Here is a 25,172-nt window from a genome sequence, read left to right on the forward strand (position 1 = left end):
TCTTCCCTGATCTAACCCTGCCTATTTTTTTGTTCTCACCACCTCATGGTAACACCCCTCTCCTTTTTTACGAACACGTCAAATTCATTTCCATCATAAGGACTGCACTTGCTGCATCTTCTGTCTGAAGTACTATTTTCCCAGATCTCAAGATGGCTGGCTCTTCTTGAATGTTAAGGCCAACTTCATATGGGACCTTTGAGAGAGGATTTCTTGGACTGCTTAAGCTAAAGTAGCCTCCTCCCTGTTTGCTTTCTATCACTGTTCAATTTTTCCCATTTCTTTACTTATTTATTGTTTAATTCCCCCACCAGCAAAGTATAATCTCCATGAGAGTGCAGTCTTTGTTTTATTTACCACTTTGTCTTCATGTCCTAGGACTTTACTGTAATTAGCTGCAGTTGAGTCAGCCCCTGACCGATAGCAACCCCATTCGCAATGGGATGAGACATTACCTGGTTCTGTGACATTCCCGTGATCATTTGGGAATTGGACCATTGTGATCCATAAGGCATTCACTGACTGATTTTCAAAGAGATCACCAGGCCTTTCTTTCTAGTCTGTCTTAATCTGGAAGCTCCACTGAAATCTGTTCAGTAACATAGCAACACACAGTCCTTCACTGACAGAGGCGTGGTGGGCTATGCATGAGGTACAATGGCCAGAAGTCAAACCTGGGTCTCCTGCATGGGAGGTGAGAATTCTACTGCTGAACCACTACTGCGCTCCCTAGAGCATTATCTGGCACATAATAAACAACAAATGTTGTGAGTTAATGGATGAATAGTCATTATCCAGAAATCTGTGTGTGCCTTACCACTGTCACCAGTGCTGTCACCTTCTGCAAGAACACTGATATGTGTGTGTCAAGGCAAGCTGTAAAACATAATAGTTAAGTCTGTGAGCTCTGGAGCCAGACTCCTGGGGTTTGAACCTAGCTCTGCAATGTAGTAACTGTGTGACGTTGAGCAGACTTCCCAACCCCTCTGCGCCTCACCTCATAAGGTTCCTGTGAGGATTAAATGAAGAAAATACATGCAAAATGCTTAGAACAGAGTCTGGCACATAGTAAGCATGCCAGAAGAAAATACATATCACTCATTGTTTTCTGATTGTATTAGCTAGGGTCCTTGCAGTTGCAAACAAGTGAAACAAACTTGAGTAAGCTTAAGCAGCACAGGGGAATTTACTATATGATTATAACGGTGTTTCACAGAACCCAAAGGCAGAAATACATCTGGCCTCAGGAGGGATACTGGAATCAGCAATTTGAAAGCCATTGATAAGTGCTCTTTCCTTGTCCATCTTGCTTGGTGGCTTTTCTTTGCAGGTCTTCTTGTTCTGCATCCAAGCAGCTTTTCCTTCTCCCCAGACCTCGTGGCAAATATGGCCTCAATACAGCTCCTGAACTTACATATTACAGACCCAGCTACTCTCAGGACTGACAGGCAATACTTTGATCTCAATTGCAAATTCCAAGGTGTGGTAATCTGATTGGCCCTCTCAAGTCTGATGTCCACCCCAGTCAATCAGGTAACCTGAGGGAAGGGGATCTTGTAGTACTAACACAGCAGCTGGTGACTACCCCAGAGGTTGGGACGTTATTGGCCCATGGGCTGGGTGGATACCCCAAAAGGAATCCAGTACACAGATCTTCCCAAAGCTGCCAAGTGGAGGTAATGCCCTGACCTCCAATTCCTTGGGCGAGCCAGGCATACTGCCTGTGCCCCCAGGTGTTATGGAATCACTCTGGTTCCTCCCTGAGGACAGTCACCAGACTACAGACCTATCCTCTTCAGGTCCTCATTCCATCCATGAGCCCAACATTCAAACATTTCCTCCTCACAGATTCCGACTTCATACAGATCAATTCCAGCAGCCAGAAGTCTGTGGGGCTCTTGGCTCCACCGCTTCATCCCACACTCTTCTTTGTCCCTTTGCTCCTATGTGCACGACCTGTGTTTTCACATCTAGACAAGTTGTCCATCCACCTGTCTTAGTTCCCTAGTGCTTCTGTAATACAAATACTGTCAGTGGGTAACTTAAAAGAACAAAAATGTATTTTCTTAGTTCCGGAGGCTGGAAGTCCAAATTCAAGTCACCGGCTTTAAGGGAAGGGTGTCTTACTGTCTTTTCTGGGGGTAAAAACCTTGTTTCTTTCAGCTCCTGTAGCCCCAGTGTTCCTTGGCTCCTTGGAGACCTTCATGTGGTATCTATCGTTCCCCTACCACTTGGGTTTGACTGTCTCTGTGTCTAATCTGCTTTTTATAACTCAGAAGTAGTTAGGTTTAGGACACACCTTACACTGGTATGACCTTATTAACACAGCAGGAAAACCCTATTTCCAAATGGGATTACATCCACAGGTTTAGGAATCAGGACCCCAACACATGGTTTGGGGGGACACAATTCAACCTGTAACACCACCCAAATCACATAAAATCAATGACGCTCATGTTTTATTGTTGGATTTTATTGCAGAGCTCTAGGCAGCAGTAAGATGTCCTAAGCAAAGGAGACTTTTGAGAAGTGTAGGGAATTGGGGCACAGGTTGGGTGTATGCCCAGTTGCAGCAATCACAGCTGGTGTCAAAGACAAGCATGGCCTGGCACTGTTGCTGGTATGTGAGTCCATTCAGGCAGTGCCAGAAGGCATTGCTGTTATTAGCCACAGGGTACAGCCTCTTGGCTTTGCCAGCACAGAATCCACTGCCCCCAGAGCTGCTGCTTCTGCTGCCGGGAGGAAGTGTTATAGGGGCAATGGGCTGAGCTGGGGGGTGCAACCTGAAACATACAACACAAAGAGCAGACTGGTGAGCCCGGTAGAGGCTCAGAGCTTTGCCCAAAGGCAAAGAGATCTGGAAGGAGACAGGGGTCTGGAGTCGAGGTACAGTTAGCTTCTGGATCCTTGAAACTGAGGGCTCCATATGCAGGAATTTTTAAAAAGCTGTGATTTCAAGCCAGCCTGGCTTTATATAAAAGTTCTTTCTTCCCTTGATGCTGTCTAAATCATTCAAAAAATATTTACTGAGCACCCAGTACGTGCAAAAGACCTTTCTAGGATCTGGGTATAAGTGGTGAGCAAATGGGCTCTAAGAGGAAATCTCTGAGACTGCTGGAAAAAAGTTAGGAAGTTGGTACTTACTCTGAATTACAGATTAGAAATATGTGAGCATAGGTGAGGATTTCTTGTTAAATCTCCTCTAGAAGGGCTGAGAGAGAATTTTTATAAGAGATTTTGTACAGAACTAGATGCTTATGAAGGTTAGCATGCATTCTATGGTCATTGATTCCTGGAGGCTCTTCTATACCTTTAAGATTTAGCAGACCTAGAAAACCTACTCAAATGGAGCTGGTTTCCCATAAGAGCACAAAGCTCTTATCATGGAAGTTCAGGGGTAGGGGCAGAATGCAGTACCTGTCTCTCAGAAGGGCAAGAGCAGTGAGGTAAGATGGGAAGAAGTGCCCCAGGCAATGGGAGTGGGAACAAGTGAGGAGTGTCTTTTGAGTTGCAGAAGGAGTATTTCTATGTCCTGGGTTTCCCCTGCTGTCACTTACTTGTATTCTGCAGGCCAAGGGCATACTTCAGAGTTGAGATCAGAGGGAACTCGCCCTGGTTACAGAAAGTACCACTGAAGTCATCCAGGTCAATAGCCCAGACCATGGCACCTCCAAAGTTGTTCTGCTTAAGCCATTGAGCCTTTCAAGCACAGAAGACAACAGAAGTCATTTTATTTCCTGGGGCTCAGAGCTGGGACCTCACCATGCCTGAGGGGCTGACTTTACCTTGATATTGAAGCTCTTGATGTTGTCATAGCCAACCCACTTGTTGCCCTGATAGGCGTAAGGCACCTCCTGAGAGGCCTCCCATTCCTGAGTGGCTCCATTTTTCAGGAAGGTACAGATCTTTAAAAAGTCAACAAATTAAAATCTGTTAAATATAACTGCTATGAAAGAAAAACATACACTTGCTCTTTGATTTTTTTTTTCTTTCATGTCTCCAGTTGAGGTTTTCTGATTGAGTTTTTATCTGCAGTAAAGGAGGTCAATTTGCTTTTCATATACTCTCATGTTGTCCCTACTTTTAGTGTTTGATCTTTGAAGCCCACAGTAATGTGAGAGATATATTTAGTTTATTCCCTTGTGTGCTAATATAAATGACTTCAAGTGTGTGCTCTTATCCTTGAAGGGATATTGCACATTATTAAGTGCTTTTCGTATTGAATTCGGTAAACGAACAAGTTATTTAAACACTTTAAGCATTGGAGTGATCCTCCTCCCATTTCAGTCGAGTCCATTCCAACTCATAGTGACCCTATAGGACAGAGTAGAATCACCCATAGGGTTTCCAAGGCTGCAATCTTTACAGAAACAGACTGCCACATCTTTCCCCCACAGAGTGGCTGGTGAGTTCAAACCGTTGACTTTTCAGTTAGCAACTAAGCACTTAACCACCAGGGTTTCTTATTGTAGTCATGCTCTGGGTTTAAAGAAAGTAGATAGGAGACAGAATGAGCATTCAAGATTTCTGCAAATTCTCACTATAAGCCTACTGGCCAGCACCAGGCATGAAATTCACAGAACACTGTGCAGCCCAATCTACCTACCTCATGTTGTTGATGTTGTTAGGGCTGTTGAGTTGATTTTGACTTATAGAGATCCCACATAATAGAGTAGAACTGCCCCATAGGGCTTCCTAGGCTGTAATCTTTATGGGAACAGATCTCCAGATCTTTCTCTCATGGAGTCACTGGGTTAGTTCAAACCTCCAACCTTTTGTTTAGTAGCCAAGCACTTAACTGTTGCACCACCAGGGTTCTTTCACCTACCTCATAGTATGCCCAGAATCCAGCCTGCCTGGTGTAGGGCCCAGCAGGACCAGCACTGGAGGTGGGGGCACCAATGCTGGTGTTGGAGGGGTTGCTCAGGATGAAGGTGTGTCCATAGGTTGGGAATCCAACGATGAGTTTCTCAGCTGGTGCCCCATTATCCTTCCAGTAATTCATGGCATATTCCTGCAATGGAAGCAGGTCAGCTAGAGGCCTCACCAAGCTGATGGCCCGATGCTTAGTTATACTATTCCCCTGTGCTAACTGGTGAAATTGAAGATGCTAATGACAGGTGGAATAATTAGAGTTTTTTCCAAATATTTTGGTAAAATTATAGTTAATGTGATATGATAGGCCACTTAAAAGGACAGTTGTCCAAATGAGACATTTGCAGAATTTCTGTTGATTTTTGTCCCTGAATCTCCACATAATTTACAACATCATCCTTGGCCTGCATGTGAATCTGGGCAGGGGTTCATCACACTGAGGTAAGCGTTGGTGCCAGTGTCACTGGGATACTTGTAGAGGGGGCTGTTCTCTCCAGTGTAGCTCTCCCAGGAGCCATGGAAGTCATAGGTCATGACATGGATGTAGTCCAGGTATCTGAAGTGGGATAAAGGATTAAAAATTATTTGTGATGGTCATTTCCTACACCCATTCAGGCAAAAGATACCACTTCCAAACCCTCCTAAGCAAGGTCTGTAAACAGCAAGACAGAACAAGGACAAGTATGCCCTGCATAGGCGATGCCTCCAGGAGTTTGAGGATAAGGTGCATCACTCACTGATGGGACAGCTGGGGGATCTCATAGCCAGGCTGGATGTTGGAGATACCAGCAGCTACCGCAGCGGTGATCATCAGCCTGGACTTATTGGCCTGCTTGGCTTCCTGCTCAAAAGCTTCATGCATTTCCTATAGAGTAGTAAACACAGTAGGACACCTAAGAAGCTGCTTTCAACTCCCTAAATAATAGTAAATGTATGCTCGTATGATGTTTTCTTTTTCAAAGTACTTTCACACGTTTATCTTACCTTAGTATCTCGACATCTTACAAAGCAGATAGGATAGATAATATGAATCAGTTTTACAGCTACCTAATATGCAGGTTTCATAACATAATATACAAGACCCCACATGATCTGATTCCAGCCACCTATGGAGCCTCATCATCCATCACTCATCTACTGGCCCATATATGTCTATAAGTCATTTGTGCCAGTCCCTTCCTTCACTTAGTTGGTTAACACAACTTCTTTCAAAACTGGGCTCAAGCATCGCTTTCTCTAGGAAGCCCTTTCTGATCCTGCCCTAGAGCAGCATGAGGTGCCTTCTGTCTGTGCCACTTTTGTACTCTGTGGACACCTCTATCACGGCACTTATCAAAAGGTACTGGTTGTTTTTCAGTCTTCCACCTTTAGATTGTGTGTTCCTGAAAGCCAAGGACTGTGTGTCTTATTCTTATCTTTACCTCCACACCTAACCCAGTGTCTGGTGAAGAGTAAGCACTAAGTAATAACAGTCTAGTGTAATGGTTAGAAGTAATGGACTCTGTAATCAGACTGAATGGGTAGTTTTGACACATACTAGTTAAGTGATGTTGGGCAAGTTACTTAACTTCTCTATACCTAGTTTCTTCATCTGTAAAATAAATATGATAACTATAGTACATATATCATAGAGTTATGTGAAGATGAAATGAGTTATGGTTTGTAAAATATCATGGAATATACTGCCTGGCACAGAGTAAACATTTGCTAGTTATCACTATCACTGTCATTGTTAAAGGCTTGTTGAATGAATGCATGATCTCTAAAAATCTTTGCAATGCTAGGATTCTATAATTCTAAATTATGGTTTAGTTTTACTCTGGAAACCCCAGATGCTTCTTGAAAAGAATGGGTCATGGATTTTTGTGGCCTAAAGATTGTTACTTCCCTCCTCACCTGCACCAGGATGGTGAAGAGGTGCTCGTCCTGAGCAGTGCTCCCACGAGAGCCAGGATACTCCCAGTCAAAGTCCAGCCTGTCAAACTCATACTGACGAAGGAATTTGATGACTGAGGCAATGAAAGTCTTGCGGTTCTCAGGAGTGGAAACCATGGCAGTGAACCTGGGGGAAAGATAGGAGGGGGGAAGAGAAGCTCAGGGCAGCCAGGTGTCTTGTTACTGTTGACATTATCCATATGTTCATGGCACACACCTGCCTGTGCTTCTGACCTTCCGCTGGGGACACAGGTCACTCTCTATTGATATGCCGTCATGTGCCCCATCTCAAGTTGATGCTAAGCTTGGTGAGACCACTGGCCTCCTCACTTCATTACATTCCCATGAGGCTGCATGTTCAGGGTTCTCAGAGAATCAAGTAACTGTATTACTTCTTTTGATCTAGAAACCTTCAGCTCATTGTGAATTCATCCTTGTCACTCATCCTCTCACTTTATTTTCAGATCTTGCTCTCTTGCTGCATGGTCTGTCCAGAGGCATCCCTTCTTCTTTATCTTCCAGGCCCAATGCTCTATAATCAGCCCTCCCAAGACATGTGTCTCCCTCACTGGCCCCTGTAGTAGATATCCTCCAGGCACCACACACATTTTCTGAGCCATGGCTCTAGCTCAAACTCTGCAATTTCTGCCTTGGAGTTCTTCACTGGGACCCACAGCTCAGACTAAAGCATGTTCTTGGTTTCTCCTGTCCTTACTTTGTAACACTACTCTTCCCAGCCATGCTACCTTATGTTCCCTCTATTTTGTTATCCAACCAACTCTGATCTTTCTCCCAAGTTTCACTTGTTGCTTTGAACACTTGATTAACTCAGCTCTCTGTGTTCTCTCTCCAAATAATCTCCCAAGTTCATGTACCCTCTAAAAGGTCTATATGACTTTTTCTTCTCCCAAAATGTAAATAGATAGGAGCTCTACTACACCCTCTTCAGGGTTTGTGCTTTTGAAATACGTTAAGAAGAGGTTGCTTTGGAATCTCAGTAACTAAATCTCTGTGGATGAGATCCCAGAATATCTATCGAAATTTAAACATATAAAATAAATTATGTTCTATTTCATATTGACGACCTATTCTATTGCATACTGAGGTTTATATTAAACAAAAATTAGCATATTTGCTTAATGCACACCCTTAATGCTCTTAGATTGTGAAGCCTAAAGGGACAGCGTTCACAATGGGCTCTTGCAAATGGCTCTCTGCTAGAGGACTTACGGGGCAGTTCCAAAGTTCCAGCCTCCAATGGCCAAGAGAGTTTTCAGCTGGTTACTCCTGTAAAACAGAGGTTTTAAATAACGGAAGTTTCAAATTTTATATAAGTTCGTCTGTTTAAAATAACATTGCTTTAGAATCAGGCCTGGTCATACATTTTGCTGCTGCCTTGATAGGGCGGGCCATAGAACAATTTTTCTCAACTGCTGAAAATTTTCTTCATAAGGTCTTTGTGTCATTATCATAAAAGCACTCAAGGTTTCTTAGGGAAATTTACATTATGGAACTTCTTTTTTAATGAATGATTGACAATATTTTTGATATATATAACTTAAGCATAATTGCCTTTTATTCTATTTCATCAGTTGAAATGGTAAATGTTGCTTGAGCATAATTACTTTCTCAACTGCTGTGACAATTGACAAATACTAATTGGCTTGGACTTACACACTCTTTCTGGAATAATGGTTTTAAACATCAGTGTATGTAAGAATTAAGTGCAAGGGTCACAGTGGCAGGAGGACATTTAGAGTTCAGGTTTATAGCCCTTCGCCCAGAGATTCTGGTTCAGTTGGACAGAAGGACTGGCATTTTTTTCAGGTGCCCCATGTGATTCCAATGCAAGTGGTCAAATAACCATTCTTCAAGAAGCACCACTTTAAAGGGGTTTGTATCCTATTAGGTATCATAACTTAAATTCCAGTAGCTGCATTCAAGATAACGTCACTACTGAGGATAACAATGGATTGTAGCCTCATTCTCCTAGATATGACTAACCTGAATAACACCAGAAATTAAAGAATACCAGATGCCCTTTTTTTTTTAACATGAAAATAAAACTCTGTTAAAATAGATGAAACCCTTCTGATAAAAAAAAAAAAAAAAAATTTTTTTTTATTTGGGTTAAATTGTGTGTGATTTTTAATATTCTCTGCCTCCTACTCCCTGCAGGAAGAAGCTATGATGGCTTATAATTTCCTAGGTCACAAAAAAGATTTTACACAGAAAGGAAGAAATAGAACCAATGTATATTTTTTAATATCTACTAATCCAAAACAGTAGATTCCCCCAAAGTGAAACCCATCTGTCCGTAAAGTAGATAGCAAATCTCCTTTGGTACTATGGTTTATCTCAGTATATTTTTTCAAAAAGTAGTATTAGAATATAAATAAATTACATATTATGTATGAAGCAGATAATTTGTATATGCATAACTTACAGGAATCTGAGATCTGTGGTGGGAAAAGCAAACAACATTGGTGAGGATGGCACAGGACCAGACAGTGTTTCATTTTGTTGTACATAGGGTCACTATGAGTCGGAAAAGACTCGACAGCACCTAATAACAACAATGCTATGTTACCTATATCCTTGCCACTTCAAGTGTGACTCCTGAACCAGGAGCAACAGCACCACCTCAGAGCTTGTTAAAAATGCAGCTTTTTTCTTTACCTCAGACCCTCTGTATCTGAATTTGCATTTTAAGAAAATCCCTAGGTGATTGGTTTACACATTAATGTTTCTGAAGTCCTGACCTAGGAGATACCAAATTAGATGTCTCCCTCTTCTCTTACTGTTTTTCAGACCTTTGAAAGCTTGATAGAGAGTCACGTCATTCCACTCAATGGTTGTGATCTCATTGTTGCTCATCCCAGCAAAGGCATAGATCAGGTGAGTACAGAGGTGGGGGTCGATGCCATCGGGCTTGAAGCGCCCCAGGCCTGGCCGGTACTGGGCCCAGTTGGTGATGTAGCATGTTAGCAGGTAGGCAGAACCTGTGGAGAGTAAGGAGGAAGGACAGTGGCCTGATTTAAAAGCCACTGAAATGTGCTGCAAATTTTGGCCCTGCCCTTGTTTCCCTCCCTGTGTCTCTGGTGCCTGATCTCTGTGTGGGAATTGTTAGTATGAACAGCCTTGCAGAAAAGTTTCAAGATTTTAACTTGATGACTGGTCAATGACCTGGGATGGATTATTTTTAATGACAGATTTATTTGGGGATCTTGGATAAGCCTAGGAACTTTCTGAGAAAAGATGCCCAGTAGTCCTGTGAAGTTCAATTAACACAAGTTTATAACTCCCAGATGGTCACACAGAAGAGGACAGCAGTGACACCCAATCTAAAACAGTAGATCCCCCCAAAGTTAAACCTATCTCTCTTTCACTGGCATGGTTTATCTCTTGATATATTTATCAGTCCCTGGAGAAGGACTTCATGCTTGGCAAAGTACTGGGTGAGTGGAAAAGAGGAAGACCCTCAACGAGGTGGATTGACACAGTGGCTGCAACAATGAGCCCAAGCATAACAACAACTGTAAGGATGGAGCAGGACCAGGCAGTGTTTCGTTCTGTTGTGCATAGGGTCGCTATGAGTCAGAACTGACTCGACGGCACCTAACAACAACAACAACAAATAGTTATTTTGCAAATAGTATTGGAATATAAATCAATCTCATGCGATATATAAAGCAGAGATTTTTCACAGAAGTAATTTATAGGGTATTGAGGTTTACGGTGGGAAAAGATTATGTCAGAGGTCAAACATAGAGCCCATGACTTACCCAGCTGACAATTCAGCAGAAGGGCCAGACCTAAGAGAGAGAGAAAAAAAGCATATACTCTGTGTCAATTGTCTATAACCTGTAGAATCTAATTCTGAGACCTTGGATAACAGTCTATTTGGGCATAGACTGTTACAACTCCAGTGGCACTTTGGGTTATGACAAAAAGCAGGCTTTTCAGTAAATGTTCTTCCTTTCTCTTAGTCAAAAATGGGCACCCTCTTCTTCCACCTTCCAAGTCAGAAAGAAATGTCATTGATGCAAAGTCAGAAGTCTACTGTCTATGGAAGATCTACTTACTGAAACTATTCCAAATTCACTCTACTCAATGACTATGCATCCATCCACCCTTTACCTCCCTGACCTGGGACAAGCCCAACCTTCCAAAAGACAAAGCATTCTCTAAAGCAATGAATTCAGTATCTCCTGGAGTTTTAGGAGTTTTTTTTCTTCCTTTTTGAACTACTCTTCTGGAGCCTTTAGAGAGAGAAGAGCTAGGAGCTATGAGGTAAGCGTCCAGAGGCCTCTTCCTGGTTTCTACTAGAGTATTTCTGCTCTGAATGTTTTACACATTGAACTTGAAGTTTCATTTGGAAAAGGCTCTGAAGCTTAAAAAAAGTTTGTAAATTACAGCTCTAGAGCAAAGAATAAACTCTGGGTACTATTTGGCTCTAAATCATTTACTGAATCAACGTTTGAACTTCTAACAGCGACATTTTTATAGTACATTATCAACTTAGTGGGACAATAGAAGTTGAAAGAGAAATAATTCTGAAAACAAAGATAACTTATATAAATAACTATCTCAGTTCCTATTGATTTTTATATCTGAAAAAGATAGACCAAAGGCACAAACATGTAAATAAAAATAATATAAACTAAAATGAGGTGTAGCAGAAAGAGATGAATGGAGAAAAAGGAACAACCCAACAAGAGAAGACAGAAGACAAGTTCTGGAAGAAAACTAGCCTTTCTTTTAAGACGATGCCAGTGGGATCAATGAAGGCAGAAATGATAGTAGAATTCACTGATGTTAAGAGAGCAAGAGGCAGACTGATTTGTTTATGTCAGGATTCTCTTGAAAATTTGAAATGATTAATGTTCTGTATGTTTCTATGATGCTCTCAAATCACATAAGGCATAAGACACTACTACGCTCGCAAAATATGTATTATTAAGCACTCATAATATGAACTTAGAAATAGAAATATGTCTACCTTTGTGAGGCTTTCTAACGTTAACTATAAGTTATCAAAAACCTGTAGGTAATTAGAAAAGGAGCCCTGGTAGCTCAACGGTTAAGGTCTCGGCTGCTAACCAAAAAGTTGGCAGTTCAAATGCACCCAATGGCTCCACAGGAGAAAGACTTGGTGATCTGTTCCTGTAAAGATTACAGCCTAGAAAACCCTATGGGGCAGTTCTACTTTGTCACTATGAATTAAAAGTCAACTCAGCAGCAGCTAACAATAACCACAAAAAGTCAATAGAAAGTTATTTAGAAAATTCCTGAACTTAGACATAGAAGCACATGAAGAATGTAAACAAACTTAAAGTTGACTTTGCCAAGTATGCTTTGATAAAAGAAAACATAACACAGTTCATCTTCATAAACTAACCTTAATACGTAAATCTAAACAACCTCCCTATCTCTAACCTTGAAGAAAGGAAGTGACATTTGGTGAATCTCTAACCCTGGAGAGAAGATATAACATACTAGTCTTTGATGTAGCAGGAAGACATGAATGGGCCTTATCGTATGAAGCCAAGATGAGAAATTCACATATAAACCCTGAATTTCTGCTCACTCACTGTTAGAAGGCAGAGACAAAATATCACCCTCTGGACTCTGAGATCCTGCCAGAGGCGTAGGCTGAAATTTTGCCCACTGCTGCTGACTTCGGACCCTAGCTACAAAAGACCTCTGCCAAATTTGAACCACGGTCAAGCCTTCCTCTCAAGACCACATGTAAAAGGTACATGCCTGAAATCTAAAGATTTGAACTCTAACCATTGAACTAACATCGCAATTATAATTGTTAATTCTGACTCTCCGGCTCTAAAAAGAATGTCCTAAGGTCTTACTTTTGTGCCTTACAGTGATTATCTTGCAATAAACTAAATTAGTTTATGTGTAACAAACCTGAGTATCTCTCTGTTGATTTCTAAGATTAAAATCAAAATCCTATATGACAATGAAAGAGAATAGAAAGGCACGGAGCTGCAGTGTGAACACTGCTTCACGATGTCAGATCCAGAGAGAAAAAGAAATAAGGTGAGAATGAGGCTTTGTCTCTGATCACAAACTCACCTGTGAGGAGAATAAGCTTTGCCGTGGTTGCCATCTGAACCAGACCAGCAGAGCCTGCATTTGCTTTTTATGCCTACCATCCGAGTTCCTGGTTATCATGAGGGCTTCCAAGTGGAAAAACATTTAACCCAGATGTGTACATAGCTAATTAATAAATCAACAGAGCTCCTGCCTAAGGGTTCTTCAACTCCTAGGGCCTGTAACTCATACCCTCCCACTCCCATCACCACACTCCCTGCTCAACAAAGACAAAGCAATGTGATGTCTCTGAAAAGGGTGGTGGAGACCATCACCATGGAAAGGACCATCTTGACAGCCCTTTTGACGACCGCCAGGGCTGATAAGCATCTACTTAGAGACTGTGGATAAGTTTTATGTTGTGGGTTTTTCATGCCTGGCATCAGTCTTTATTGAAAAGTAAATAATAAAATCTCTTTGAAGTTCTTAGTGGTTCTTAAATATTTTTTCTTCATAGAACTATTCATATGCAATTTGTACAATCAGTGCCTAAGAAACTGTTCCTCTTTAGGTGCTACTTGCCTGAGCACCCTACGCACACCTGTGGCTTGGAATGACATCAACTCAGGATTATATAATAATTTTATCTAAAAATGTGTGGTTCCCAAAATGTTCACTCCGAAGGTCACCGAGAACTAACTCTGTAGTGTTCCATAGTTTCAAATTACATCCAGGAGATGCTAAAAAATATTTCTTGCCCCTGATGAACAGAGATGAAGTGGTGATATTGAAAAGAATCTCTTTTCATAGAAATATTTGCAACTGGACCATTTCTAGAATTACTTGTTTGAAATTAATTCCGCTCTACCTTTTCAAACATTATCCATTACCACTATGCTATAATAAATGTCTTCTTCAGCCAAAATGGTCTCTTCATTGTTCCTAAACGCGCCTTGCATGCCCTTTGCTCATGCTATCCTTCCATCCCTTGCCTGTAATGTCTTCCTTTTTTCCTAACTGCCTATCCCAATCCTAGCTATCCTTCAAAAGTCAGCTCAGATCCTCTCTTTGAATCACAATGATCTCTCCTTCATCTGAATTACTCTGGTCATTATTGCCTGTGCTACTTATATGGCACTGCTTGTGACAACGTCTGGAATGCCGTTGGTGAGCATATGGATTCTGCATGCTTCATTTGAAAGCTAAGTGTATCCATTCTCCCAGTGGTAATTAGGTCCTGGCCATTTGGTTCCCACTCTCAGGACTAGAGAGAATCTAGATGAAATTCTATGGGGGATGGGGGGGAACCTCAATTCTGAAAATAATTCTGCCAACAAACACTGTTGTTGCTGTTAGGTGCCATCAAGTCAGTTCTGACTCATAGCTACTCAATGTACAACAGAATGAAACACTGCCTGATCCTGTGCCATCCTCACAATCGTTGTTATGACTGAGCTCGTTGTGGCAGCCACTGTGTCCATCCACCTTGTTGAGGGTCTCCCTCTTTTTCACTGACCCTTTACTTTACCAAGTATGATCTCCTTCTCCAGGGACTGATCCCTCCTAAGAATGTGTCCAAAGTATATGAGATGTGGTTTCACCATTTTTGCTTCTAAGGAGCATTCTGGCTGTACTTCTTCCAAGACAGATTTGTTCATTCTTCTGGCAGTCCATGGTATGTTTAATATTCTTCCCCAACACCATAATTTAAAGGCGTCAATTCTTCTTCAGTCTTTCTTATTCATTGTCCAGCTTTCACATGAATATGAATGAGGTGATTGAAAACACCCTGGCTTGAGTCAGGCACGCCTTAGTCTTCAAGATGACATCTTTGCTTTTTAACACTTTAAAAAGGTCTTTTCCAGCAGATTTGCCCAGTGCAATGCCTTGTTTGATTTCTTGACTGCTGCTTTCATGAGTGTTGATTATGGATCCAAGTAAAATGAAATCTTTGACAAATTCAATCTTTTCTCCATTTATCGTGAGGTTGCTTATGGGTCCAGTTGTGAGGATTTTTGTTTTCTTCATGTTGAGGTGTAATCCATACTGAAGGCTGTGGTCTTTGATCTTCATCAGTAACTGCTTCAAGTCCTCTTCACTTTCAGCAAGCAAGGTTGTGTCATCTGCATGATGTAGGTTGTTAATGAGTCTTCCTCCAACCCTGATGCCCCCTTCTTCTTCATATAGTCCAGGTTCTTGGATTATTTGCTCAGTATACAGATTGAATAAGTATAGCGAAAGGATACAATTCTGATATACACCTTTCCTGACTTTAAACCATGAAGTATCATCTTGTTCTGTTTGAACGACTGACTCTTGATCAGTGTACAGATTCCTCATGAGCACAAGTAAGTTTTCTGGAATTCCCATTCTTCACAGTGTCATCCATAGTTTGTTATTATCCACGCAGTCAAATGTCTTTGCATAGTCAGTAAAACACAGGTAAACATCTTTCTGGTATTCTCTGCTTTCAGCCAGGATTCATCTGATATCAGCAATGATAACCCTGGTTCCACATCCTCTTCTGAATCCAGCTTGAATTTCTTGCAGTTCCTTGTCAATGCACTGCTGCAACCACTTTTGAATGATCTTCAGCAAGATTTTATTTGCGTGTAATATTAATGATATTGTTCAATAATTTCCACACTTGGTTGGATCGCCTTTCTTTGGAATAGGCATAAATATGGATCTCTTCCAGTCAGTTAGCCAGTAGCTGTCTCCCAAATTTCTTGGCTTAGATGAATGAGCACTCCCAGTGCTGCATCCTTTAGTTGAAACATCTTAATTGGTATTCTGTCAATCTCTGGAGCCTTGTTTTTCACTAGTGCCTTCAGTGCAGCTTAGACTTCTTCCTTCAGTACCATCGGTTCCTGCTCATCTGCTACCTCCTGAAATAGTTGAACGTAAACCAATTCTTTTTGGTACAGTGACTCTGTGTATTCCTACAAGCACCTATTTATTATGTGGTAGATTGTACTGGGTGCTTTCATCACTTGGGATTAATTTTTTAAAGCAGCCAAAACCAGCTCTGGCTACAAGTACAAATCAATATGTTGAAAAGATATGAGAAAGCTCACAGGGTCAAAGGTAAGACTATAGAACCTGTCTCTGAAATGAAAGAGATCAAACATTTCTTGGGAGTGAGAAGTGTGGGGGGGGGGCCAGGGGTGGGGAGGTGGGGAGGGTGCTTTAGGATAAATAAACTCCAATTTTATTTTCCATCCATACATCACTGCACAAATGAATCAAAGTCCCGAGAGAAATATTCTGGTTCTGTTAGCTTTGTATCAGACCCTTGACTGGGGAAAGGACAGGGCACTTGGATAAAATTTTCAAAGAATGGAGAGTGAATGCTGGGTGAGCAAAAAAACAATGAATGCTCATCAGAAGACTCTACTTGATCATTTCATTTAGCCTATAAAGAGGATTATTACTATCATTCCAATCTGGCAGTTTAGAAAATTGATCTATGTTATTAATCACCAGATCCAGAATTTAATCCCAAGACAAGCTGCTTCCAGAATGGAAATCTAATGTTTGCACTGCACTGCCTCCCTATAAGTAGGCCAGTTTGTGGTACAGGTTGAACTGGGAGAGGCATTCCCCTGGGGTATCCAGGAGAATATGGTTGGGACAAAGAACCAGGGTGGTGTAAAATCAAGGTTAAATCAAGGATATGTCAAAACAAACAGCTAGACCAGTAGCCCCAGATTTGTCCTATTCAGCTCTATCAGCTCCAGGTGCTGTTTATATTTGGTAAGGTATTTTCTATTGAATTTGGCGCCCCAATCCAAAATAAATGACCTGCAGATAAAGCATTCCTTCTTATGAGCTCCTTATGGGTTCCAGTTGAGTTCATCAAACTTGCCTCCCATCCAAGCATTCATAGAATAAGATTGAAAATCATCAGCATTGTGTATCCTTCTATATTGTTTAATTTTTTTCACTAAGCCTGTATTATTTTTGGTACCCTTCAGTTTTATTGTGAAATTTATCACACACATGAATTTGGATAATACATGAAAAGATAAGGTTAAAACGAAAACTCCTGGCCCATCACCCAGCTTAAGAAAAAGAGTATTACCTTTGAAGCACCCTGTAAGCCTCCCCAAGGGTTGTAGCTCCTCAATTCCCTGGAGTGAAATTCACTATCCCGAATTTCTAGCTAGCGAATCCCTTGCTTTATTTATAATTTTATCACAAATGTCTGTATCCCTAAATAATATATTCATTAGTTTTATATTAGTTTCATATAAATGGATCAGTATATTAGTTTTACTATTCATTAGTTTTGACTTTTATGCAAATAAATAAAATACTATATATACTATTTCTTTTTTAGGTTAGCATTGTTCTTGAGAACATTGAAATTGTTACAAGTAACCTCTGTTAGGTTATTTTCACAGCTGTATGGTATTCTATCATATAAATATTCTGTGATTTACTTATCCATTCTGCATAGGGCAACATGTGATTAATCCAGTTTTCTCCCCTATATACTACTACAACTCTTTTTCACATGTGTCTTTGTGCACACGTACAAGAGTCTCTCCAATGTTATGCCTAGGAATGAGATTGCTGGGATATGCATATTAAAATTTACTACTTAGCTGGACATTTTTACTTTCCAAAGTAGTTGTGTCAATTTGCACTACCAACAGTAATAGATGAGAATTCCTATTATTCTACATTCTTGCCCAAACTTGGTAATCATTGGACTCCCAAATTTGTGTCATCTCAGTATGTAGGTTTAGTTAAATCTCTCAGATTACAAAAATTATAGAACAATATCATTAATATCACACGCAAGCAAAATTTTGCTGAAAATCATTCAAAAGTGGCTGCAGCAGTATATCGACAGGGAACTGCCAGAAATTCAGGCCGGTTTCAGAAGAGGACGTGGAACCAGGAATATAATTGCCAATGTCAGATGGATCCTGGCTGAAAGCAGAGAATTCCAGAAGGATGTTTAGCTGTGTTTTATTGACTATGCAAAGGCATTCGACTGTGTGGATCATAACAAACTACGGATAACATTGCGAAGAACGGGAATTCCAAAACACTTAATTGTGCTCACGAGAAACCTTTACATAGATTAAGAGACAGTTGTTCAGACAGAACAAGGGGATACTGATTGGTTTAAAGTCAGGAAAGGTGTGCATCAGGGTAGTATCCTTTTACCATACCTATTCAATCTGTATCCTGAGCAAATAATCCAAGAAGTAGACTACATGAAGAAGAACAGGGCATCAGGATTGGAGAAAGACTCATTAACAACCTACATTATGCAGATGACACAATCTTGCTTGCTGAAAGTAAAGAGGACTTGAAGCAGTTACTAATGAAGATCAAAGACCACAGCCTTCAGTATGGATTACACCTCAACATAAAGAAAACAAAAATCCTCACAAGTGGACCAATGAGCAACATCATGATAAACAGAGAAAAGATTGAAGTTGGCAGGGATTTCATTTTACTTGGATCCACAATCAACACCCATGGAAGCAGCAGCTAAGAAATCAAACGATGCATTGCATTGGATAAATCTGGTGCAAAAGACCTCTTTAAAGTGTTGAAAAGCAAAGATGTCACTTTGAAGACTAAGGTGCACCTGACCCAAGCTATGGTATTTTCAATCGCATCATACGCATAGAAAAGCTGGACAATGAATAAGGAAGACGGAAGAAGAATTGACACCTTTGAATTGTGGTGTTGGTGAAGGATATTAAATATACCATGGACTACCAAAAGAATGAACAAATCTGTCTTGGAAGAAGTACAGCCAGAAAGCTCCTTAGAAGCAAGGATGGAGAGACTGTTTCCTACTTACTTTGGACACGTTGTCAGGAGGGATCATTCCCTGGAGAAGGACATCATGTTTGGCAAAGTACAGGGTCAGTGGAAAAGAGGAAGACCTTCAGTGAGGTGGACTGACACAGTAGCTGCAACAATGGGCTCAAGCATAATGATTGTAAGGGTGGTGCAGGGCCAGGCAGTGTTTTGTCCTGTTGTGCATAGGGTCGCTATGAGTTGGAACAGACTCAACGGTACCTCACAACAAAAACAACCACTCAGATTCTTAATTAAATGGAATATTTTTAAAACATTTGTTAGTCATTTTTGTTTCGCTTTCTGTAAAGTGCCTGCTCATGTCTTTTGCTCATTTTTTTAATTGGGTGGTTCACAAATTTATTAGTCTTTTATAGGTGTTCCTTCTGGATTCTGGATTTTAACTCTTTGTCTATTATATGCATTGAAAATATCTTCTCCCACTCTATGGCTTGTCCTTTCACTCTTTATGGCATCTTCTAATGAAAAGAAATTCCTAATTTTATTGTAGTAAAACATATATAAGTTTTTCTTACTTCTTTTTTGGTTTCTTGTTTGAAAGAAATCCTTGCCTACCCTGAAGACATAAATATTCTTTTATATTTTCTTCTAAAATTTTAAATGTCACCTTTCAAATTTAACTTCTTAATAAAATACATTTTTGTGTATAGTGTGTGAACTTGATGTGATTTTATTTTTCCATATTGATAACTAATTATCCCAGCATCATTTATGAATAATCCATCTTTTCCATACTTATCTAAAATACCATTTCTATCATACATCAGACCTGTCATATGTAATGGCTTCCTGTCCTCCACCCCCCACTGCTCTTTGTCCTTAGAGATGTCTTAGCCATTTTGGTCCTTTACATTTTCATTGCAATTTTATAATTCACTTGTTAATTTTCATGAGAAACCCTATTGGAATTTTGATTGAAATTATATAGACTCTATAGATGAATCTGGAGAGGACTGAGATCTTCGTAGTATTCAGTCTTTCTATCCAAGAACTTGGGTTGCTTTTCTCAAGTTACTTAGGCCTTTCAAAATATTTCTTAATAAAATTATATAAGTTTCAAGTGGAAACTTTGGTGAAGGGTAAGAGTACACAATAATGGGAAAGTCAGCACAACCTGTACAAGGGAAGGTCATGGTAGCTCCACAGGCACATTCACACTCCCTGAGGGATCAAATTGCTGGGCTGAGGGCTGTGGGGACCATGATCTTGGGGAACGTCTAGCTCAATTGGCATAACATAGTTTATAAAGAATATGTTCTACATTCTATTTGGTGAGTAGCATCTGGGGTCTTAAAAAGCATGTGAGTGGCCATCTAGGATACTTCACTGGTCTCACCCCTTTGGGAGCAAGGAATAATGAAGAAAACTAAAAATACGAGGGAAAGATTGGTCCAAAGGACTAATGGACCACATATACTACTGCCTCCACCAGACCGAGTCCAGCATAACTAGATGGTGCCTAGCTACCACCACTGATTGCTCTGACAGGGATCACGACAGAGGGTGCCAGACAGAGCTGGAGAAAAATGTAGAACAAAATTCTAACTCAAAAAGAAAGAACAGACTTGCTGGCCTGACAGAGACTGGAGAAATCCTGAGAGTATGGCCCCTGGACACTCTTTCAGCTCAGTAATGAGGTCACTCCTGAGATTCACCCTTCAGCCAAAGATTGAACAGGCCCATGGAACAAAACAGGGCTAAAGCGGCGCACCAGGCCTAGGCCAGGGACTGGAAGGCAGGAGGGAACAGGAAAGCTGGTAATAGGGAACCCAGGATTGAGAAGGGAGAGTGCTGACATGTGGTGAGGTTGTTAACCAATGTCACAGAACAATGTATGTACTGTTTGATGAGAAACTAGTTTGTTCTACAAACCTTCATCTAAAGTACAATTAAATATAAATAAATAAAATCATGGAAAAAATTATTTACATTTCTCCATAACTGTCTTTCACATCCTTGTAAAGTTTTCACTTTGCCTCTATTATGAGTGAAATTATTTTAAACAGTATTTTCTGTTTATTGCTTGTGTATATATGTAATTAATTTTTTATTGTGTAAATAAATTTTATGTAAGAACCTTAATTCCTGAAACATTACTAAACACTCTTATTAATTCAAGTAATTTTCTATACATTTGTTTGGTTTCCTAAGTAGTCAGTCATATCATCTGAGAATAATGGCAGCTTTACTTCTTCATTTCCAACATGCATGGCTTAAAGGAGCTCCATGTAAAATGACTGGGTGACTGACCCATGCAATCAATCCAAGTCAGAATGCCAAGTTATTCATGCACAGTGAGGGACGTGACTGGCATAATAACAAATTATGGATAACATACAAAGGAGGGGAATTCCAGAACACTTAGTCGTGCTCATGCAGAACCTATACATGAATCAAGAAGCAGTCATTTGAACCAACAAGGGAATCCTGTGTGATTTAAAATTGGAAAAGATGTGCAACTGGGTTGTATTCTTTCATCTTATGTATTCAAGCTATTAAAAAAAATTTTTTTTATTATATGCTGAACAAATAATCCAAGAAGCTGGGCTATATGAAGAAGAATGCAGCATCAGGATTGGAGGAAGATTCACTAACAATCTGAGATATGCAGACAACACAACCTTGCTTGCTGAAAGCAAAAATGAAGCATTTACTGATGAAGGTAAAAGACTACAGCCTTCAGAATGGATTACATCTGAACATGAAGAAAATGAAAATCCTTACAAGTAGACCAATAAACACCATCATGATAAATGAAGAAGAAGAAATTGAAGTTGTCAGTGATTTTATTCTTCTTGGATTTATAATCAATGACCATGAAGCAGCAGTCAAGAAATCAAACAATGTGTTGAATTCTTCAAATCTGTGGCAAAAGTCCTCTTTAAAGTGTTAACAAATATGTTATACTTTTAATTTAGTTGAAAATAAATTCAAGAGCTGATGTCTATCTACTTAATTTAGTTTAATTTCATGGTCCTTTGTTCTATCTTATTAATATCTTTTGGAATTTTTACTGTCATCCATCATATTAAGTGAACTCTTCTGCTTTCTATCATTCAAAGATAAGGCTACAAGTGAGGCTGTAGAGTGCTATGAGTCCTACCCCACAGAAACGTGACTTCTTTGTATCCAGGGTAAATAATGGCCTTAAGGTCCTGGAAGGCGGTCCTAGAAAGTTCAAAATAACTGGGTCAACCTTCTGCAGATCGCAGGACCTGTTCATATGAGGCAACCAAAAGAAAGATGCTTGTCTACAGAAAGAAAAACCTTGAGGGGCACATTATCCAAAACAGAAAGTATTATGTGTAGTCACGGTCAGACAGTCAGTGGCTGTTCTTCATACTTACAGGTATGAGCATTATATAGAGTTGAACGAAGACATCACTGGGGGTTGCAGCATGAGTGTCAAGAAACTACTGGCTATTGATTGTAATTTTGTTCCCAAGCATACTCCAATGACCATGGGACATGTGCCATCTCAGAGGGAAGAAAAGCTCTTCTGCATGGCCTGCTAGGCTTTGAGACCTAGGAACTTTCATGGACAGTTACATTGGCAATTACTGGGTAGTGTAACTCAATGGAATATGCTAGGAGGATAGTGATATTAAGAAACACAAGAATGGTCACTGGCTCTCATCCAACTGCATCAATTCTGGATGGTAGAGTCAGCATCATGACAGATTATCAGAGGAGGCCACTATCTGTGAGAGTTGCATCTAAGAACTTGGGCAGCTTGAGTGATAATTCTCCTGGGGGGGGGGGTCTACGTGTAAGACAATGAGAATGCTTCACCACCTCACCTCCCATGGTTTCAGGTGTTTACTTCCTACCAAGCAAAGGTTTTTTTTCTCTTTCCAGAAGTATCCATGGTATTTTGCCCAAACCTGGGGGCACCACCTAGGTGAAAATCTGGCACTACCACTGTCTCATTCCATGGTCATGTGATAGTCACAGCACTTCATTTGTGCCAATACCAGGGTAAGAATCGATATTCAGTGTCCATGTGGCATCAACAACTAGGTAGAGATAGCTGTGACCCTGATAAATATCTACCTATTCCTTAGTACAGGGCGGGGTCCTGATTTTACAGTTGCCAAGAGAGTCAGAGCTGAGAGATACAAAAAAAAGCAAGAAAGGTGTGGGAAGGGATACCTAGGCTTGAGTTCCTGAATCACAGTTGTTCAGCACCAGAAAGCTTCCTGTCCTCAGGCTCCTAAGTTCCTAACAGATGGCTGAGAACAGATGGACTACTGCTGGGAATGACTGTCTTCAGGTCATTTATAGCACTGTGCAAGCAATCCTCAGTCAGCCTACCAGCTGGAACTGAGCACCGGGCTTAAACTGTTTGTCTTTGAGTTGGCTACTCCAGCAGTCTCTTGCTCCCATCCTCTGTGAGTGATAGAAGACATGAAATAGCCATAAAATTAGGTTTGGGCATTACAACAATGAATAGAATTATCCCTCCAATGCTTTGCTTATGTGGAAGGTATCTCCAGTTGAACAGCCAATGCCTATAACTCATCAAGTTAGGGGGTCCTGTAGGATGGTTGCGTATGTCCACTCTTCAGTGCTACCCCATTTGAACAATCACTTTTCTCCCAGTCTTATAGAAAGGGGGCCCACTTTGTAGTTCCTTATCATCATGTGTTCTGGATATGCTGTCCCTTAATCTTCCCTCTATCTTATACACTAAGTTATTCATCCAGTTGCACCTATCCCTTTGGCAGTCACTGGGCGGGCACCCACAAGCTAGTATTTTTCCCCTACATAAGGATAGAGACTACCAACAATTCATCATGTTTGAGCCCTTTATCTAAAATCCATGATCACACAGACTTCTAAGAGGGATCCTCAATGGGAGTCCAGCTAGCAATTCTGTTGGTTCACTTGGCCCTATTTGGGGTTATCTTATTTACCCATTGTGGGGGGACTAGTAAGATTTAAAGATGCTTTAAACCTTTCTGTCCCTAGCCCCCCCATTTAACTGGGGCACATAGTAGCCTAACATTCTGACAACCTGTGACCTTACCACTCATAAGGACAGAGTCAGAGAAGTGACTTATTTGATCCTGCTTGAATAAGATTGTGTAAAAATCACTTGACATTAAACCAATAAGAGTTTTCAAATAGTAATTTCATCAGAGATGCTGATTCAGATTTCCCTCAGTGGAGCCTTGTCCCTTTACACAGCTTCCTCCAAGGCCACTAATAACAATCATGGAATAGTAGACTTGGTAACCTTAACCACTCAGTCTCCTTTCATTTTTCTGGATCTGCAGGAATTTAGGGGGCTAGTCCCCATGACTGCCATACCAATTTTTGAAAGTGACAGGCCACAAGGCCCCAGGAAGAGCTTTCTAATCCTCAGTGTGAGTCTTTGATCTCTGGCACCTTGGTTCACTTCAAGGCTATGATGGATGCCCCACGCCCAACTTCCAACTCCCTTTACCAAGTGTCATTCATAAGGGCAAATGGGTAAACAGAGTGCATGCTAGGCATTCTAGAACAGTGTCTATTAGTGGTGGGGTGAGGGGAAGATTGAAGAAATAGCAGGTGCATGATCTTCTAGTCATCATCTTATTTTCAATCAGCACACCACAATCTAGTAGAGACAGCATCTAGTTCTGAGAGAATGACCGTGGGCCTTCGATGTTGGGAATTTTAAGCTTCTTTATTCAGGAACAAAAATCTTCATTAGTTAGATTAAGGCAAGGGATCTACAGCAGTATGATATATCAGAATCTTGGCCTTCATCCGTATTCACTATCTTCAATTGAGAGAATACTTAACCCTTCCCTGGTGTGATCCAACTCTTACTGTGACAGCTCTATTCCTTGGTGGAAACTGGGCTGAAGACTTGACCCATTGGCTTAGCTCTCTGCCAGAATTGGTTGTATTAAGCCCTAGGCTGAAGGCTATGGCTGATTTCTACAGTGTTCTGCAGCAGGCTACCTTCCTTTCCAAGAGACCAGCCTGCAAGGCATCAGTCAAGTTAGCCCTTACTAATGGTCTTCCAGAAGAAACTGATAAAGAACCATCATAATCAGGGTATACCCTGGTGAAGTTATTGAATTCTTCAGGCATCAGAAAGAAAAAAAATCAAATAACTTAGAAGATATGAGTTGATCAAAGAGGAGTAGGTGCTCGCTGGCCCCAAATACCCCAAGACAATATTCAATGCTAAAACACAGTGGAGCAAGGCCTACTATCTAAGGCTAAGTTTACCTGGAAGCAGAGACTGAGAGTGATTCATTTGGGAATGAAATCCAGGAACCAGGAGTAAGAGACCAAGTAGTGAAAGAGGGAAGAAAGGAGGGCCGATACAAGAATGCTTTATCAAGTTGGCCAATTCTAGGAGCAACTGGGAGCTCAATCCTTTGGGATTGCCTTAGAAGTCTTATGAAATGTGTTTTTGAGCCATCAGGGAAGAAAGGTGGAAACACCATGAGACCTTCGACTCC

The 25,172-nt window shown here is 40.7% G+C and overlaps 1 protein-coding gene across 1 annotated transcript; it reads right to left on the reverse strand.

Moving 5' to 3' along the window:
* Positions 1-2,410: 2,410 nt before the first annotated feature.
* Positions 2,411-12,977, reverse strand: LOC126073451 (acidic mammalian chitinase-like). Its single transcript, XM_049880118.1, is given in 12 exon segments — positions 2,411-2,783; positions 3,554-3,699; positions 3,786-3,905; positions 4,829-5,014; positions 5,311-5,431; positions 5,613-5,740; positions 6,772-6,937; positions 8,041-8,097; positions 9,612-9,628; positions 9,631-9,812; positions 10,596-10,625; positions 12,904-12,977. Coding segments are annotated over 12 exon segments (1,485 nt in total). The 5' UTR covers positions 12,938-12,977; the 3' UTR covers positions 2,411-2,485.
* Between the last annotated feature and the right edge of the window lie 12,195 nt (positions 12,978-25,172).

This window comes from Elephas maximus, chromosome 3, assembly GCF_024166365.1.
Source record: "Elephas maximus indicus isolate mEleMax1 chromosome 3, mEleMax1 primary haplotype, whole genome shotgun sequence".
Classification (NCBI taxonomy): domain Eukaryota; kingdom Metazoa; phylum Chordata; class Mammalia; order Proboscidea; family Elephantidae; genus Elephas; species Elephas maximus.